This window comes from Galeopterus variegatus, unplaced genomic scaffold, assembly GCF_000696425.1.
Source record: "Galeopterus variegatus unplaced genomic scaffold, G_variegatus-3.0.2 Scaffold434, whole genome shotgun sequence".
NCBI classification, from domain to species: Eukaryota; Metazoa; Chordata; class Mammalia; order Dermoptera; family Cynocephalidae; genus Galeopterus; species Galeopterus variegatus.
In genome coordinates, this window is record NW_007726545.1 from 252,887 (window position 1) to 271,953 (window position 19,067).

A 19,067-nucleotide genomic window follows, 5' to 3' on the forward strand; every position below is an offset into this window, starting at 1 on the left:
CTATCTCTGAGCCCTTGAGTAATCCTTTGTACAGCTGTTATTCTATCACATAGCACCCTTTGCCAGCTCCCATTATACACTGCTTTATGGTATTAACATTGAGAGTAAAAAGTGTACGTTCCCTACTTCAGTTTTTCTGCAGTTCACTTTGATTCACCTTCTCTCAGCACTGTATGTAGAAGGGAGATTCCATCATTTGTGGAGCAAAGAGCTAACTTTCTGACTGAAAACCATGCTACCAGGAAGACTATCTCCCCAGGGACACAGAGCACTTTGGGGACCAGAGTTGACCCCTAGTCCTGTGCCCCTCCGTTGGCAGGCTGGGCCCCACCCTCGGGGTGTAGGCAAGGACAGAGAAAGCAGTCTAAGCAGTAGGCTTTTGAGATTGTTCTAGCCCCAGGCCACCACACACAGGGCTCCAGAAGTCACCCTCCCCCTGGTGGTGGAGAAAAGGGCCTCTGTTTCTTTCCAGAACACAGTTTCCTTTGCATGGGGATGCAATTCAGTTAGCATATCAGGCGAGGCAACGATAGTAGAGAAATACATGACTTATGCAGGGCCTGTAGGAGAAGCAACAGATCTGCAGTATCCCCGGAAGTTCTCAAATATATATGAATTTACCTATTCATCAGAACCAAAAATCCCTCCTTAGCTTTCTCTTTTGAATCCAACCAATTTTGCATCTAGTGCCTTCTCTGTGTAGTCTTCAACACCCGTGTAGAGGGGCCACAGTGCTGCCTATAGTCACCCCCAAGTGAGACACTTGGAGACATATCACCTTATGTCACCATGATATGGAGACTGGTTTGGTGGCCTAGGCTATCTTGTTTGGAGTCTGCACAGTCCTTCCATGGAGGTAACAATAATGCTAGTTGTTTTACTTCTGGGTGTGGAAACTATATGAGTAGCATAAAATGTTAGAAGAAATGAGAAGATGGAAATTTACTGCTAGTGAGGGCCAAGAGGCTTCCTGAAGCCAGGCATTTGAACCAGTGGCAAAGAGCTTTACCTCTTCCTCTCTCTCTGCCTCCTACTTTGAGCATTACAATGAGTAAAGTAACGGCTTCTGTCTGAGTCCAAGGAACTACATTGCTATCCTGAAAGTACCCCTTTGATGGTGATATTGTGCCTGACCTAAAGGAAATTAAATAATCAACTAGTGTTATTTGTGACTGAAGAAAGGCTCTCTAAATGAAAGTAAAAATTGGTATGAACAATATCACTCTATTCATATAGGAATTTCTTTCTTAGCAATTTATAGTAATTTTTAAAGTATTATTCAAAAGAAAAAGCTGTTAAATACATTAGTAGTGATAGCCATTGGAAGTTATTTCCATTTCATTTCCTGGCAACTTAATAAAAAGGCATAATTTATACTGAAATGTATGTTCTGAGTGGAATGATTAAGATTCTTTTTTTGTTAGAATATCTAGAACAAAATCTATTTCACCTTTTTCAGCTGTATGAAAATAGGAGGGTAGACAATTTCCTCTTGAAAACTAAAAAAAAAAATGGTTTTCTACTTTGAGCGATGCCAAAATTGCTGAAATTTTAGTTTTAAAATTTCATTAAACAATCTAATGATCATTGCATAGCTTCACATAAAATCACCTTTTGAAATGTTTTCATATTCATAAAGGAGAATGGCATGAAGGTAATCATTTGTTAGTTGCATGCTTCAAAAAATAGTAGTGTGCTAACAAGACATGGAACTGTGAAAAGCTCATTGTCAAAATGCCAGTGGAAAACTACTCTGCTGGGCCCTTGTTTGTAAGTATAATGGTGTCTGCATATGGGCATTTAATGACACTATTTGATGATGGAAAGATAACTTCAAAGAAGAGAGGATGATGGCTTTGTGGTTGTTTGGGAGCTACTTCAAACTTTCTGAGAGGTTTAGTCTTGGTTCTTTGTACCTTGTTTTTCTTGAAGATCAAAGTATCTGTGTCTTCCGGAGGTGACTGCATTCGAACGTACAAGCCGGAAATCAAGAAAGGAAGCTACAATAATATTATTGTCAATGTAAAGACAGCTGTTGCTGACAACCTCCTTTTTTATCTTGGAAGTGCCAAATTTGTAAGTCTAATATTCAGCTTTTCTTTAGCTACTGTGTCTGTGTGTAGTTGGAGGTTAATCCTGGTATTGGGGGAAATGTATAGAATTCAATAACATGGCCCCAAAATATCTAATGTAGCCTTTCAGATTCAAAAACCTCAGAATCTTACCTCACAAAGTTCTGAAGTGTCGAATTAAATTAGAAGATATATGAAAAGAAGAAAACTCTTTACAATACTTAGGCATATTTACTTTCATTTGTCAGTATGCCAGCATTTATTTTGAATTATATTTTCAGATCCAGCTATTAGAGAAGAATGTCTAACAGAAATAAAGCTTGTTTTTTTGTTTTTACTCTTCTCAAACCAAGAAATTACAGTGAACTTTCATGTTAATGAAATGAAAATGCCCAATTGTGCACTAATTTCTGATCAATGAAAACTCTTCTAACTCATGTTGAATTTATGACTCAAACTGAAATAACATAAGTTGTATCTACAAAAGATCAGCCATAGAGTTCTCATTCCTTCCATGTGAGTTACTTGATTTTGTGTGCATGGGGATCTTCCAAAATGAATAAGACTTTTTAATAAACCAGTCACAGCCTAAGTCAATATTTACCATTCAGGTAAGGAGTTCTGGGTCACTTCGGGTGAAAAAGGCATAGCTGCCACCTCAATAATGTCAGTGTCCTTGGTGAAAACAATAATGAATTCTGAATGCAAATATTGGCTTTTAGGTTTTTATCTCTATCATAAGTATCAGAGTGAAAAAAGACTTTTGTCTCAAAATTAGACCTAACTAGAATGGGTTAAATTAACACATATGCTTTAGCAGTATGGGCCTTTTTTCTTTTTTTGCTTTAAAGATACAATAATCTAATATCATTTTAATCATACATAATAATAAATCATATCATTTGAGAAGTTTTATTATGAGGCTGCTAATTATTTCACATATCTGTAAATGGCACATGTCGAAAAATACTCCACTGGCCTCTTCTCTCAGGGTGCTTTATATCTGGTGTCTATTGTTTTTGTATTTCTCTGAACTAGATTGACTTTCTGGCTATAGAAATGCGTAAAGGCAAAGTAAGCTTCCTCTGGGATGTTGGATCTGGAGTTGGGCGTGTGGAGTATCCAGATTTGACTATTGATGACTCATATTGGTACCGTATTGAAGCATCAAGGCAAGTAACTTAGTAAAGATTAAGATAATTAAATCATGGAATTTTGAAGGAGTTTCCCAATTTATAAGAAAAATTCTATTTCTGTTTCAGTAAAGTAGCTGTGTATGTATGCATGCACATGTGTATGGATTTTGTATATTACATTTATATATATAATGTGTGGGAATACCTGTTAGGAACTGGCCAACCTGCAAAATATTAGCTAGAGTAACAAGCCCATTTCTGACTCCTTCATCTGATATCTGGTAGGAATTTGGGAATTTAGCTGTTTTCAGTCATCCTATTTCATGACACTCATTGTTATGAAATTCAAGCCAGAGTAAAAGAGCTGTCATTATTGCCTGTCTTCGGTGTACACATCTCCTCTTTTGGCCTACATAGCAGCCGTGCCTATGGGCATATGCAGTATCAAAATGCTGGTATTAATATGTAATATGTCAGGTCCACACTACTTAAAATGGGAAGTAATAGAAAATTGATTTAGTCATTTTATCTGTGAAGATTTAATTCAATTATCAACTTCTAGCAGCATATAGATTACTTATAGAATCAGTCCTGTTCTTAATACTTCCCCTCACTTTTTCTTCTTTTTCTGATTCTCAACTCCCTACTAAACCCAAAGCAGTTAACAGTTGAAAGATACGGTTACAGGCCTAGGACTAGAGATGAAGCTCATCAGACATGGGTAAAGAACACTTGAAGAATTAGTAATTGTTAAATCTAGGTGATGGATACAGAGTTTAATTCTGTTTTTATATGTTTAAATTTTCCATAATAGAAAAATTTTTTAAAAAGCTTAATGAGAAGCAATATCGTTAGTTCCTCTTTAAAATCTTCAGCAAATGTGTGTGTGTGAGCGTGTGTATGCGTGTGTGAGAGACAGACAGAATGTGCTTACATGTGTGGTAGTGTTGGGAGGTTAAGTTCTTTACTGAGTGTATGGACATTTACACTCACAAAGTACAGTTTTTCTATCAGAAGAGATACATTCTGTTAAAGAAGATAAACCTTATTTGATGAATTCATTCTTTTGTTAGCATGCATTTCACTTAACACTGCACCCTCAAAGATAAAATGATTACCAAAATGAGACAGCAGGGAGAGAAATGTGACAGTGAAGTTTTGTTGTGACTGCTTGTCTCAGAAGAGAGACCAGATTTTCATATTTAACGGTTCATGGAAATCAATCACTTAAAAATAAAATAAAATGATAATAGCTTTCAAAACTATATTAATTGAATTTAAAAGTGACATTCTTCTATAAAATTTGTATACACGACTCTGAAGACTGGGTATTATACTATATACATTATGATGGTGCTCCAAACAATAAAAGATATACAATTCCAGGAAGACTAATTCAACAAATTTGGGTCCAAGACATTATAAAGTATTTTAGGAGAAATTATGCAGGTTGTAATGCAGAAAGGTGGCTCATTTGGGGTTCACTTGCTGAATTAAATGAGACAAAATGCTAAATGAAGTAATATAAGCTTGTTTAAATTGTACGTGCTGCTAAATAGTAAATTATTATGTAAAGCAATAGAAAAAAGGCTTTCCACTTAACCAATAGCAATTCCATCAGCAAATTACTGCTCTGTCATTTCCTATCAATGGACCCATGCAGAATCTGGATATGTTGCTCACTGGTCCTGGTTGGATCTGACAGTAAATATCCACCCAAGATCAGACTCTGGGTGTTGATTTGGGATTTAATGAATCTGGAATGTTTGAAGCTAAACACCCAGTTATCTCCTAAATTTTTCAAAACAAGTCTCTACATTTTATCCTTTTTAAATCTGAAGTTACCAGAAATGTGATATATATTTTCTTTCCCTTCATTTCTACACATACCCTTGAAGAACGGGGAGAAATGGAACAATTTCTGTGAGAGCCCTGGATGGACCCAAAGCCAGCATTGTGCCCGGTACCTACCATTCAGTGTCTCCTCCAGGGTATACTATTCTAGATGTGGATGCAAATGCAATGCTGTTTGTTGGTGGCTTAACTGGGAAATTAAAGGTAACACATTCTTCCCCTTCCTGTTTATTTCATCTTTATAGACAACTCCTGACATTGGGAGAATTGGGATTACTTTGGGAGAAAATATGATAAAGCTCTGCAAAAACCCGACCACTTTCTACTTGTGTTTATGACAAGATGGGTTGAGTAAGAGTTTTCTTCCTTGAATATTCAATCTGGAAACACAATATTTTTAAGCCTATCTGTGGCATCCGTCTTTTGATATTCTTGTTTTAGTTGCCTCAAGAGCAAAGTGTTTTTTTTTTTTATGTATACCTCATTTTCTGAATCAATTTACAATTTATAGATATGAAGTGCTATAAAGTTCATACTCCCACCTAATTAAAAGATTTATGAATACCTTGGGAAATATAGGAGCCATAAGCTTTCAAATCATGATCTGGTTTTAAAAGTTTTCAAGTAGCTCTTCTCCTTATTCTTATAGGGTAATGCACTTAATATTCATAATTGCTTTGCAACAGGTCCTTGTGCATTTCAAATTGCAAAGTGTCTGCATTTTAAAGAAGCTTGTGTTGATTAAATGGAATTAGGTGTTGGAAAATGACCTGTGGGTGAGATGCAAGAGCACAGCCAAATATAATGGATAATCCTGGGCTTGTCAGAATCACCCTGGATGAGATTAGTCAGAAAATGTGAAAAGCCAGGGTGACCCCAAATTTATGAGAACTCAACCTTCATATAGAGTGGGGTTGTTCTATTTGCATTGTGTACGAGATATGACTCTAAAATATGAGAACTGATTCCACAACTGCCCACTAAAATCGTCCTCATTTCTTAGAACTACATGTCTTAGAACTACATATATGGTAGATAATAATATATACTCATATTGCCAACTTTCTCTCCTTTCCAAAAAGACAAATATAGGGGTAGCACACAGTACTACTGTATTAGTCTATTTCTGTTGCTTATAACAAAATACCTGGTACTGGGTAATTAAAGAAAAATGAAATTTATTGCTTACAGTTTCTGATGCTGAGAAGTCCAAAGTCCATCTGGTGGCGGCAACAGTGACCCAGGGGTCTCACATTGCAAGATGGTGGAAGCAGAGAGAGCATAGAGAGAGAGAGAGAAAGAGAGAGAGAGACTCTCCTCTTCTTTTAAAGCCCTCAGAACCATGCCCCTGACCACCATTATTAATCCATTCACTCCTGCGGGATCCTACAATCCAGTCATGTCTTCAAGGCTCCACCTTTCATTACCATAATAGGATTTCCCACCCTCTTAACAGTCACAGTGGGGGCTAAGTTCCTAATACATAAAACTTGGGGAATACAATTCAATCTTCAGTGAGCTCTGGGGGATGTAATTCAATCCACTACAAGTACAAAAGCAGTAAATTTTTAAATCAAATCCAAATTGGATTTCCTCCTCTACCTCTTACTAAAATATGACCTTAGGCAAATCACTTAACCCCTTGGGCTTCCGTGTTCTCAACTAGAAAAGGCCAATAAAAATATCTACCTTGCTTGCATATTGTAGAATGCAATAATAAACTTTTATAATATTTTTGTAACTCTCACTATGTGCTAAGTAATGTTTTATGTAATTTACATGAATTAACTTATTCACCACCACCAAAAGGTATGCTATAAAAAGAAATCATATAACTGGGTAGTTTATAACCAACAAACATTTATTTCTCACAGTTTCAGAGGCTGGGAAGTCTAAGATCAAGGCACTGGCAGATTTGGTCTGGTTAGGGCCCATTCCTCATAGAGGGTGACTTCTTGCTGTGTCCTCACATGGTAGAAGAGGCAAACAAGCTCTCTTGGGTCACTTTCATAAGGGCACTAATCTCATTTATGAAGGTCCCACCCTTATGATCTAATAGCCCCACCTCCTAACACTATCACCTTGCAGGTTAGGATTTCAATATATCAATTTTGGGGGACACAAACTTTCAGACCATAGCAAAGTGGATCTAATATCTTCCTCATTGTATAGGTAAGGAGTCTGAAGAAGAGAGAAGTTAAATGTCTTGACCAAGGTCACATCATAATTAGTGGAAGAGCTGGGATTTGAACACAGTTTACCAGGCACAAGAGTCTTTACTCTTAATTACCAGTCTTCACATCCACAATAAATAGTGAGATTACATGTATAAAATATATGACAAATGCCTAAGACATAGTAGTTACATCTTAAATGTCACTGGCACAAAGCACTTTATGTCAGTCTCAGGAAAAAAGAAAACATAGACAAATGAAATTAAATAGAAAATCTTAAGAAATCATTTTGGCAAGAGTTTCAAGGCTCCTGCCACACCAGAATATGAACAAAAAAGCTGAAAACAAGTAACTAAATGAACTTGCTAATGGAAATTCAAATGAGCAGGAAGATATCTCAAGCATAGCTACTCAGGATACGAGAAGCAGCAGAAAGCAAGTAGAATCCACAAGTAGGAAAACCAACCTCTGGAAAATTAAGAGGCTCCGCCTAATGACAGGGACCACTCTGACATAAATGTCAGTGGCTCCTATCATCATTATTTCTACGTGGCTGTGCACCACTTGGTCAGAGCAATAGGAGGACATACGTGTTGATGGGTTTAACCTAAAATTATAAGTACAAAACTTTAACTATTCAGTTACCATCTTCTTACCATTTGTTCTAAAGCTCAAACATGCTAATCCACTGTTTTCCTCCGATAATTCAAATAAATGTGGATTATCTTTGGCACAGAGTTTCTAAAGGTATAGGCACCAGAATATAGTATTTTTTTGTAATATGTGAATGCCAAAACAAACAGTGGTTTACATTACATCAAGATTCTCTAGGGCCGGCCCGGTGGCGCACTGCTACAGTGCGCCGCTTGGGAGCACGGCGGCGCTCCCGCCGAGGGTTCGGATCCCACATACAGACCGGTTCCCGCTCACTGGCTGAGCGAGGGGCGGGCGCAGCACCGAGGGTTGCGATCCCATTGCCGGTCCCGGTCCGGTACGGGCGCGACACTGAGGGTTGCGGTCCGTTGCCGGACACGAAAAAAGACAAAAAGGAAAAAAAAAAAAAAGATTCCCTAGAATGGAATGGTCAGTCCCCTCCTTTGTGTTTGTGGTATGTATTGAGCTTAAGACCTCTCCCTGTGAGAATGACACCAGGATTGGCATCAACAGGTATTTATTGAGCCCTTATTAGACACCAGGCCCTGTGCTGTGTATACCAGCAAACACCACTACCATGGTCTCTTCTCTTACAAAGTTGTTTTCATTTTCTTCATTTTGTTGAGCTGCAAACCTGCTTGGCTATGAATGAAAATGAAAAATTTAGAGCAGCACTATTATGGGGTAATTTATATGCATGTTTGTTTTTTTAATCTCTTTTGTGTCATCAGTATGTACCCTTTCTCATGCTCTCTTGAGAGAAATGTTCTTAGTGTACACATGGCCCCGATCCGCCCAAAGAAAATGGTGTAGGAGCATTAATGTTTATTAAACCCCTCCTCTGTGCCAGGTACTGAGCTTGGTACCACAAAGAAATGGTCTAATTTAATTTCCACCATAATCCCATGTTACAGACACAAGAATAAAGTTGTGGAGAAGGTTAGCAGCTCACCTAAAGTCAGAAGCTAGGAAAGTGTTTATTTAGTAATGGTGATAAACTTGATAGCAAAAAATAACCAGGATCCATTGCTGAAATTCTTGAGCTTTTCCCCTTTTGTTCACCCACCCTGAAGTAGCCGTGAGGATATATGAGAGTACTTCAAAAAAATGAATGAAAAGATAATACAAATCTTTCCATGAACTTTTTGAAGTTCCCTCTTAATACGATTAAAAGATCAATATGTGCAAAACTGAGAATATCAGAAAGAACAGATAATATCTACTCTGGCTTCTGCTGATAATAACTCTCATGGATACACCAAGATTATCTGTGAAATTCTGAATTCTAACCAACATGGTATTTCTTTCTGCAGAAGGCTGATGCTGTACGTGTGATTACATTCACTGGCTGTATGGGAGAAACATACTTTGACAGCAAACCTATAGGTTTGTGGAATTTCCGAGAAAAAGAAGGCGACTGCAAAGGATGTACTGTCAGGTTAGTGAAGATGAGAACTCTCCCAAGGACTGTTGTTTGCATCACAAAAGCTTTCATTTTATTGTGCAATGTTCTATCGTTATGTGGGTGACGTGGAGCAGGTTTGAAATGATTATGCTCAGAGGTGGATTTACTACGCAGCTAGTGAAACTCCAAGTCCCTGTTCCCACTTGTGCAGGCATTTCCAAGGCACTGGGAGGTGCCCTAGCAGTACTCTTACATGGCCATACATTTTTATAAAATTTGCAAAGATGAGATATTTTAACCACAATCAGTTAAGACTACCATCTCTTTCCATTCCAACATCCCTTCGTGTCCAGGGGGTTCTGTGTGTTTGTGGTTATCTTGTAGTCGTAATTTTTTATCAAAAAATAATTGATTAAATATATTTGTAGGATACAGAATTGAATATCAATACCTGTGTACAATGTGTGATGATCAAATAAGGATAATTAGCATGTTAATCATTACAAAACATAATTATTCCTTGTATCCATTAACCAATTTCTCATAATTTTTTTTTTTTCTTAAATAGATCTCTTACTAGATTGATTAAGCTTCAGACCTCACTGAGCATGGATTCACTACACTTATGTTTATAGCAAAATATAGAACACTAGCCTAGGTTTTATCTCCTACAGGATTTTTCAAATTGACACATAGGTTCCTACAAGTGCTTTGAGTGGAAACCCATGGGACTCAAAGATTCTGCCTAAGGGTAGAAAGAGAACAAGGGGCCAAGATAGGCCAGGAGAAAATGCCATAATACGTGTCATCAATTGTAAGATAGTGGTTGGAAGGAATAAGAATTTGAAAATATTTAACATTCAAGCATACAAAGCACATATAGAGAATAAATATTTTTATATAAAAATGAACAGAGGATGTAAAACACTTAGCTGGAAGTAGAGGATTTCTCAGCACAAAAATCTTCAAGGTCACTAATCACCTGAGCCCAAAACAATTTTAATTACTATAAATTAAAACTATAAGATATAAATTAAATACCTGTAAGCTTAATGCGACATACATAGCAACTCAAAAACTACTATGTGCTAAGGAGTTTGTATTTTTTATTTCCAATTTAAAGGGCACACTCACATTTTCCAGCACCTAAATCCCCCATAAATGTAACAGAGTAGAGCTCTCATTTCCGTCTAAGTGTCTCTAGAGTTTCATAGAAGAAAGTAGCCCCAAAATATTATCTCTCTAAAAGTTTAACTTCCAACTTTCTCTTTCTTTTTGGCACCATAGACTTGTCAACATGACATTGAGGATAGTTTGAAAGCCTGATCCATCCACAGTTTTAGATGGTTTTCTTGGTAGTCTCCAATAAAATCTAATAGGGAAGGTTGCCTGTAAAATTCTTTAAATACAACAAAGACAATGAAGTCCACATTTAAATTCTGCTACTCACAAATAAACAACAATTTTTCCATGAACATATCATTGGTAAATTTCTTAAGTGGAATTTTCAAAAGCCTATTATCAACAAAACACCTAAAGCGTTTAAGCATCCATTCCCCAGTGCATATCATGTAAGAGTGTAACGCTACTAATTATCAGTTCTGCAAAGATCGTGCACTTTCAATGTATAAAGTATTACGCTAATTAATATCATTATAATAGCATTTCTATGTATCTGTAAGGTGTTTTGTAGGTTACAGAGATTCACTCTTACAACTTCCTGATACTAGGATAAATAGAGTCTAGTCCCAGCCATCAAGAAACTTATCACCAGGAAGGAAGGAAGGACAAATACTAAAATAGTCAAAATGCAAGGCATAATTAAAAATTTCTTTAAAAAGGTACACTCAGAATAACTATGATTATCCATACCAGGTTAAGGGTGTCAAGATTGGCATCGTGGAGGAGGTGACGTTTGAGGTAGGCCTCAGCGTGGGGTAAGAATCCAGTAAGGGGAGAGAGCAGGTGGCATGTGGAGAGCATTCTAGCCCCAGAGACCAGTGAGAGCAAAGGTAGGAAGGCTGGAATGCCAGTGTTTTTAGAGAAGAAGTGTGAATTCACTCTTACAGGTCTGGCAAATGGGAGAATGATGTGAGTCAGAGGCGGTGGCCACATGGGTCCGTGCACATTTCTCCCAGCACAGTAATGCTTTGCACCACCAAGTGAGGGTAGCTGAATGCCACATAAACCCACACAGCTGAAGACACCAAGCTCAAGAGTACTGTGCCCTGTTCTCTGTCACTGTGCCTTTCTACCACATTTCTGTCACTCAACAGTGTCCACCCTTTCTTGTACCCCTTGTCAACAAACTACCTTCACCTTTTCCTTTTAAGGTGAAGTTCTGTGATTGCTGAAATAATCCAGTATTTTAAATTTTTTAACAAACCCTTTTGAGCTATATGATAACATTTTGATCAGGATTGTTGTTTTTGTGAGTGTTCTGGTTACGTAGTCACATAAGTTTTGAGTAATCTGCCCCAACCTATTTTCCTGTAAGCCCTGGTATTTGTAAGTATAATTTTATAGAACTCCTGGTATTTCTTTGTTTTTTCTTTCTAGGAAGACATTTATCACATTTAAGAAAAGACCAATCACTCCGGTTAAAGAGCAGAAGTGATATTATGGGGAAGATGTAAAAGATGAGGCTAAAAGAGGTAGAATGGGAAAATTTTATGGAAGACCTTAGAATGCCAGTTTTAAAAATTTGCATTTATTCAGTAGTTGATAAAAGAGGTATAATTGTTGTTATGCTTTAGAAAAGTAATCTGTCAGGGATTTTAAAAATATCTATCTTATTTTTCTTAAACTTCTGAAAATCACATTGATTAAAATAGAAAAGAGTTGCTACAAGGAAAATGAATTTAGCTGAATATTGAAATGATGGTGACATTTTAATACACTAAGCACCAATATACACCTTGTTCTATAGTTAACAAGTTACATGTGGAAGAGCATGGCTGTTCCAAAATAGCATAATCTTTACTGATTTGACCAGACAACAAGGTTCAAAAGATAAACTAAAGGCAACTTAAGAAGCTTAGCATTTATTAATTATAAAAGAGTACTCCATGGGAGATTGGTTCCAGAAACCAACCCTCCGCCTCCCACTCCTGCAGATGCCCCAATTCACGGATGCTTAAGTCCCTTATATAAAATGGCATAGCATTTGCATATAACCTATGCACATCCTCCCGTATACTCTGAATCATCTCTAGATTCCTTGTAATACGTAATACAATGTAAATGCTATGTAAACAGTTGTTATACTGTACTTTTTTTATTTGTATTGTTGTATTGTTATTTTTAATTTTTGTATTTTTTGAGCATTTTCAATCCATGGTTGGTTGAAGCTGCAAATTCAAAACCCGCAGACAGGGGCGCTGACTGTAGTTACTTTTCTGGTAAAAGTATTCAAAATAAATAGGAAAACTAGTATAATGCTAGATGTTGAAATATACAATATACCTGGAAGGACTCATTTTTTTCCCATCCCAAAGTCACCAATTCAAAGCCAGACTTACCTTGTTTTGGCTGAGTTAATGAATCAAGCGAAGTAGGCTGATCTACTTCTACTAAACATCTGTATGTTTAGCCACTCTCAGCACAAAACTCTTCCCTGCAAATTTGCCTGTTGCTTGAATAGGAGAATCTCCTGTAGTGTTGGAGTTGGAAGGAGCCTCAGAAATCATTCAATAATCTAACGCTTTCATCTTACAGTTGAGAAACTGAGACTTGAAATGTTAAGTGACTTGTATTAGAGCCTTAATGAAACTCCACATCAGACTCCAGGGTACCTGTCATTTAATATGCTATTTTTTATATTATACGTTGAGGGAATTAATAGATTAGAGACATAAGGATATCAGAGTATAAATGTCCTAGAGTTTTGTTTTTTCTTAAGAAAAATAAAATGTGATATTTTTGTTTTGATTCTAATACTTACCCTCATATTGTGTACTGAGATTTCTTGTTTCTTTTTGTCTTTGGGATTTTTTTTTAAAGTTATAACTAACAATGTATTGGGTCAAAGCATTCGAGAAAACTGTCAACAGTGACTTCCACAACCCTTCTCTGGGTTGTCACTGGTAGCATGGCAATGGATAATGCAGGATCCTCGTAACTGAGCAACTTCTCTTACATAGACTCTATACAACATTCTCTTATCTCTAATGCAGTTCTCCAGAAATTAATGTGTTTGTTGTCGTGAAGGAAGGCTAAATAATAGCCAATTTATTCACTATGAATTGTACTGTTATTAGGCCGATTTAGTTCCTCAGTCTTTCAGTTAGCATTTTTATGAACATTGAAAAAGCTTCTTTTAAGTTTTAATTGAAAAAAATATATTTCATGAAATCACCATATGTTATTACAAATTAGATATAATTAAAATTAAAAAGACCTGACCATGGGCTGGCTGGTTAGCTCAGTTGGTTAGAGTGTAGTGTTATAAAACCTAGGTCACAGGGTCAGATTCCCATACTGGCCAGCCACCAGAAAAAAACAAAAAACAAAAATATGACCTGACCATGAAAAGCACAAAACTCTTCTCTTTGTCTTCAGTGTTTTATTTCTCTCAGGTCCAGGAACAGAGAGAAAGCTAACTTGCCTAAAATGTGTAACAGCTCTTCCTCCACAAGCCCATTTTGTACACTAACATCTTTCTCATCAGCCAGGATTTCATGAACATAATATTCTAGGCTGTTGTTATTTTACAATGACAGTACCATAATTTTCTCAATATCCCCTTGCTACCTTCAAGTTAATATAATACTGCAATTTCAGAGATTCAATTAGATGCCAATACGCAGATATTTAAAGCTTGAAAAAATATCCCCACAATTAAAACTTACTCTTGCCACATCAGATAAATGATTAGATAGATAGACAGATAGAGCCTCACATTTGAAAAAAAAAGTATTTTTAAATGTTGTATTCACAAGACTTAACTTGGATATTCAATCATTATCCAGCTGATATTGAACACATATTCTCTGTGAGGCGATTTGCTATACTAAAATCTCCTTCATCCTACCTTTACTGGGTTCTATGAGCCAAGTACCCTACTAGATGTTGAGTTTGTGTCTGGCATAGAGACTGGCTGTTAATCTCTAGATAATCTCATAGAGCTTATATTCTAGTAAAGGAGAAGATTAAAAATACACAAATACATGTGTGCTTCATTGTCTGAATCCAATCTGTTCCAGAAAAACCTGTTGATTGGTGAGTATTCAGAAAGTAGGGGCCTATATTCCATTATGTTATGTATATGGAAAATATAATCAATGCCTTCTCAACCCATCCAAAAGTTTGCACAAATACTACTAAGACACACTTAAAAACCAATCTAACAATCCATCAAGTACTTCTGTGACACATGAGGCATTTAAAACACCAGTGACCTAGTAATTGAACACCTGGTGAATTGTAGCTGAGAGATGGTGTTTACTTGGTCTGGGATGGTGGCTGTGGAGGTGGAGAGAAGTGTGAGGATTGAAAATCCATTTGGGGATGCTTCCTGCCCTACAACAGCTTGCAATCCAGTCCCAGAGGACAGTTTGGTGCATTGAATAATGATCGGCCAAGTAGACATCATCTGATTTGTGTGAAATGTCTCTCTCTTCAGTCCTCAGGTGGAAGACAGTGAGGGGACTATTCAATTTGATGGAGAAGGCTATGCATTGGTCAGCCGCCCCATTCGCTGGTATCCCAATATCTCCACTGTCATGTTCAAATTCAGGACATTTTCTTCAAGTGCTCTCCTGATGTATCTTGCCACACGAGACCTGGTAAATATCGTATGCACGTAAGATCTTCCATGATGGAAAATGTATTTATTTCTTTCCCATAGAATTACAACTCAATTGTCAGTTATTGGTAAAATTATCAATTATTGTTAAAAAGAGTGTGGGATGGCTGCGTAATAGTCAAGAATAGGTGATGCAGGTAGAGCTTATATATTGTAATTGATAGCTTTAATCACAAATAGAATTTAATTACTACTTATTTTCAGTATATTTCCCCATATAATCATTTAAGACAAGCACCCTGTAGACGTTCCCAGTAGGCAGCAAAAAAACTACTTCCTTAATCTTTTTCTAGAAACCTAAGTTGAAAAGTGATTCTAAATATTCTTTGGCCTTATTTTTTTCAGGTAAATGTTTCTTAGTAAATTCTTTCACTCTTATGTTTTCAAAAGAACCCACTAGGTACTACTGTAATAAAAGAATATGTCTTAATAATTTGGTTGTGACCAATTGCACCATAACATCACACCCACAAAAATTCACAAAATAGTAACACCAATTCTATTTTCAGAATGGATTTCTATTATGGAGCAACACATTCAGCAATTTATCCATAAGGCCCTTTAATAAACCCTTGAAAAAAAAGAGTGAATACCCATATATTTCTCTGTGGGTCTAATCACTGGTGTATTTTTACTCTGTTAATAGAAGGATTTCATGAGTGTAGAGCTTACTGATGGGCACATAAAAGTCAGCTATGATCTGGGCTCAGGAATGGCTTCTGTTGTCAGCAATCAAAATCATAATGACGGGAAATGGAAATCATTCACTCTGTCAAGAATTCAAAAACAAGGTGAGTTTTTATAGTAATAATGCAGTATAGGCCTTAATCATACTATCCAAAGCACCCATGTACTTAATCAGGAGGAGGACCCTGTCTGAAATTTTAGCTACTCACAAGTTCTGTGAAAAATGGATACAGTTATTTCTTTGGCTTGAATTATAGGTGGTGTGGGTTAGACGTGACTGATTGAAGAGCCAAATGGTTCTGTCATTTTCTTTTGAAACTGAGAGCTTAATTTGAAAGCATAAAACTGCCTTCCAACATGTAAAATTATATCCTGTAATAAGTTTGGAAAATGTTGTGTGCTTTTCTTATCTTCCTGTTCCTCAAGATGTTTCCTTTAAAGTGGGCTACAATAGAATTTGTAGGAGTGGTAGGACACAGCTACCAACTATGTGCTCTTTAAAAATGCCAAAAATTTATATGTATTCAAGTAAATAATTGATTAATAATAACATGATATTTTTATATTTCTGGGATGTTTTAAAACACTTTCACAAACATTATTTCATTTGATCATAAAAGCAGGTATTTTGCTCTGGTGTTAGAGAAAGGGAAACATACTCTCAACCTTACATGTGGTCATAGACATATGTGAGCGTACTTCAAAAAGGTCATGGAAAAACAGAAAGGAAAGATAATAGAACTCTTTCCATGAACTGTTTGAAGTACCCTCATGTATAAGCTCTCACAACCAAGACAAAAATCCAAGTCTATTAGTTCTCAGTGTGGTCTATTGCTATTTAAGTATAATTTCCCTAATTTTTTATACTATGGTATTACCAGTATCTACAGATGAAACTTTGATACTTCTCTTAATATAAAAAGACCTAATTAATTAATGTTGACAATGCCAATGTGACATTTCATGAAAAGTTAGATGTACCTCTGTACCATCTTTCATTCCTGCATTTAACACATATCTGCCAAGCACCTACTCATTACCAAGCAAGAACTAAATGGAGTCAAAAACAAGTCCTTGCCTTCAAGGAACTTGCAATCTAATGGGGGAAATGGACAAATATCAATGGTTAAAGGATGAAGGGCTCACTGCTGTGATAGAAATGTATATTGCAGGCTAGCGGTCTGAAAGAGAAAGACATTTAAGTTAAACATAGAGGACAGCCCCAGGGGAGTACCCTTGAGGCACAAGCAGGAGTTGGGAAGCTAGCTGGATGAAAAGCACGTTTGGACATTTCAGGGCAGTGAAAGTTGTGTGAAAGCCTGGAGCCATCAGATACCATAATACGTCATTTTCCAACTGCATTTTTGGAACACAAAACCCTGGGGAAACTCCTCAGTTGGGACAAAAACTGGTTTTGCACTTCTATCAATCGGTGTATTGCTGCATGCGTTGTTCCCATGTAAGACAGGCACAGTGCACATTTGCATGGTAGAGGCTCTGCATAGTTGTTCAGTAAGAAAAATACCTCTGTTTGATCCAGCATTTCCCAAACTTCTTTAATCACAGAAATTCTTCCATTCCTGCAATACTAGCATTCTGCTGAACACACATTGGGAAATGCTTTAGTGTCTACAAGTGAATCCATAGTCTAAATGAATGAATGTTGGTAGGAAATTATAAGATGGGGCCAAGAGATAACACAGCCAGTACACAGAGGACTCTTGAGCTAAGCAAAAGCTATAGGGAACTTCAAGAGTTTTAATCAAGGGTTTGACACCATCAGAGTTGTGCATTAGTAAAGTTTCTTTAGCAGCAGCTTGAGAGGTAGATTTGTGACAATTTAGGATACTACTGCAGTCTATAGCAAACCAGGTGAGAGGGAGAAGAGTGAAAAACAAGTCAATAACCATGAGAATGGAGACAAAAGAACGGAGTTGAAAGACATCAAGCATTTAAAATTGAAGAGCTTGTTATATACTCAATATGGAGGCTAAGTTTAAAAGAAAAGACAGATTTAGATTGATTCGTTTTTATTTATTTATTTATTATTGCTTGATAGCGACAAGAATATATCAGTGCTATTCACCAAGCTATTGAACAGAGGGAAAAACCAGGTTTTCTGGAGATGCTGAGTTCTATTTTGGACCTGGTACTTTCAGTACCTTTAGCAGCCTAGGAAAGCTGTGTAATTGACAGGCAATTAGTTATAGGTATCTGAAGATCAGCAGAGTTCTAGGAGAACGATGAATAACTAGGAACCATCATCATATTCTAAATAGTTGTATCTGAATAGTGATGAGAAAAATCAAGCACTCATACCTAGAATGAGATGATTAACAGCCCTAGAGCACACAAATATTGAAACAGCATCATAAAGGAAAACCACACAAAGGGGGCTGCAAAGAAATATTTGGAGAAAGGAGAAATGGATCCTTGAGAAAGTGTAGGTTGCAAAAGAAAGAAAGTTTATGAAAGAATGAGGAGTTTAACTTACCATATGTTATAGAATGTTCAAGTAAGATAAGGACGAAGGAACTCATTGTTTTTGGAAATATGGGCATCATTGAAGACCTTGAAAGAATGATGAAATGGTGACAGAGTTTGGATGTGTTGTCCCCCCAAAGCTCATGTCAAACTCTGATCCCTGACTTGGCAATGTTGGGAGCAGTTTGGGTTATGGGGGGGGGGGTATCCCTCATGAATAGTTTAACACCCTGGCAGGTTGGGGGGGAGGTTAGTGAGTGAATTCTCCCTCTATTATTTCCCTTGAAAGCTGATTGTTTAAAGGCACCTCCCCCCTCTCTCTCTTGCTTTCTCTCTCCATGTGATCTGCTTGTACCCACCGGCTGCCTGCCATTTTCTGCCATGAGTAGAAGCAGCCTGAAACCCACGCCAGCTGCAGCTGTCCCAGAATCATAAGCCAAATAAACCTCTGTTCTTTATAAATTACCCAGTCTCAGGTTTAGGTATAGTTACTGTTATAGCAACACAAAAAACAGACAAAAGGTCACAAAGGTCACAGTAAAAGCCAATTGCAGAGTCTTCTGGAGTAAAAGAGCTGTGAGAAAGTAAACAGAGTAAGTGTAGACTGACTCTGAAGGAGCTTTGGCTCCGAAATCCAGAAGAAAGGACGAACCTTAGCTGAGAAAGAAGATACGGCGTTGGAGGGCAGGGATCGTGAAATGGGGGACCATGTTGGCTTCCTTCATCAGTTCCTAGCACACAGTAAATACTCAATCAATATTTGGTGAATGACTGAATGAATGGTTCTTGACCACG

At 37.0% G+C, this 19,067-nt stretch overlaps 1 protein-coding gene across 1 annotated transcript in view; it reads left to right on the forward strand.

The window, feature by feature from the left end:
* The window catches only part of LAMA2 (laminin, alpha 2), a 310,853-nt gene that overhangs the window by 245,761 nt on the left and 46,025 nt on the right, over positions 1 to 19,067 (forward strand). The window contains exons 37-42 of the mRNA XM_008568714.1: positions 1,933 to 2,076; positions 3,111 to 3,244; positions 5,107 to 5,266; positions 9,204 to 9,328; positions 14,919 to 15,081; positions 15,748 to 15,892. Coding sequence (XP_008566936.1) covers positions 1,933 to 2,076; positions 3,111 to 3,244; positions 5,107 to 5,266; positions 9,204 to 9,328; positions 14,919 to 15,081; positions 15,748 to 15,892 — 871 coding nt within the window. The remainder of the gene's footprint in view (positions 1 to 1,932; positions 2,077 to 3,110; positions 3,245 to 5,106; positions 5,267 to 9,203; positions 9,329 to 14,918; positions 15,082 to 15,747; positions 15,893 to 19,067) is intronic.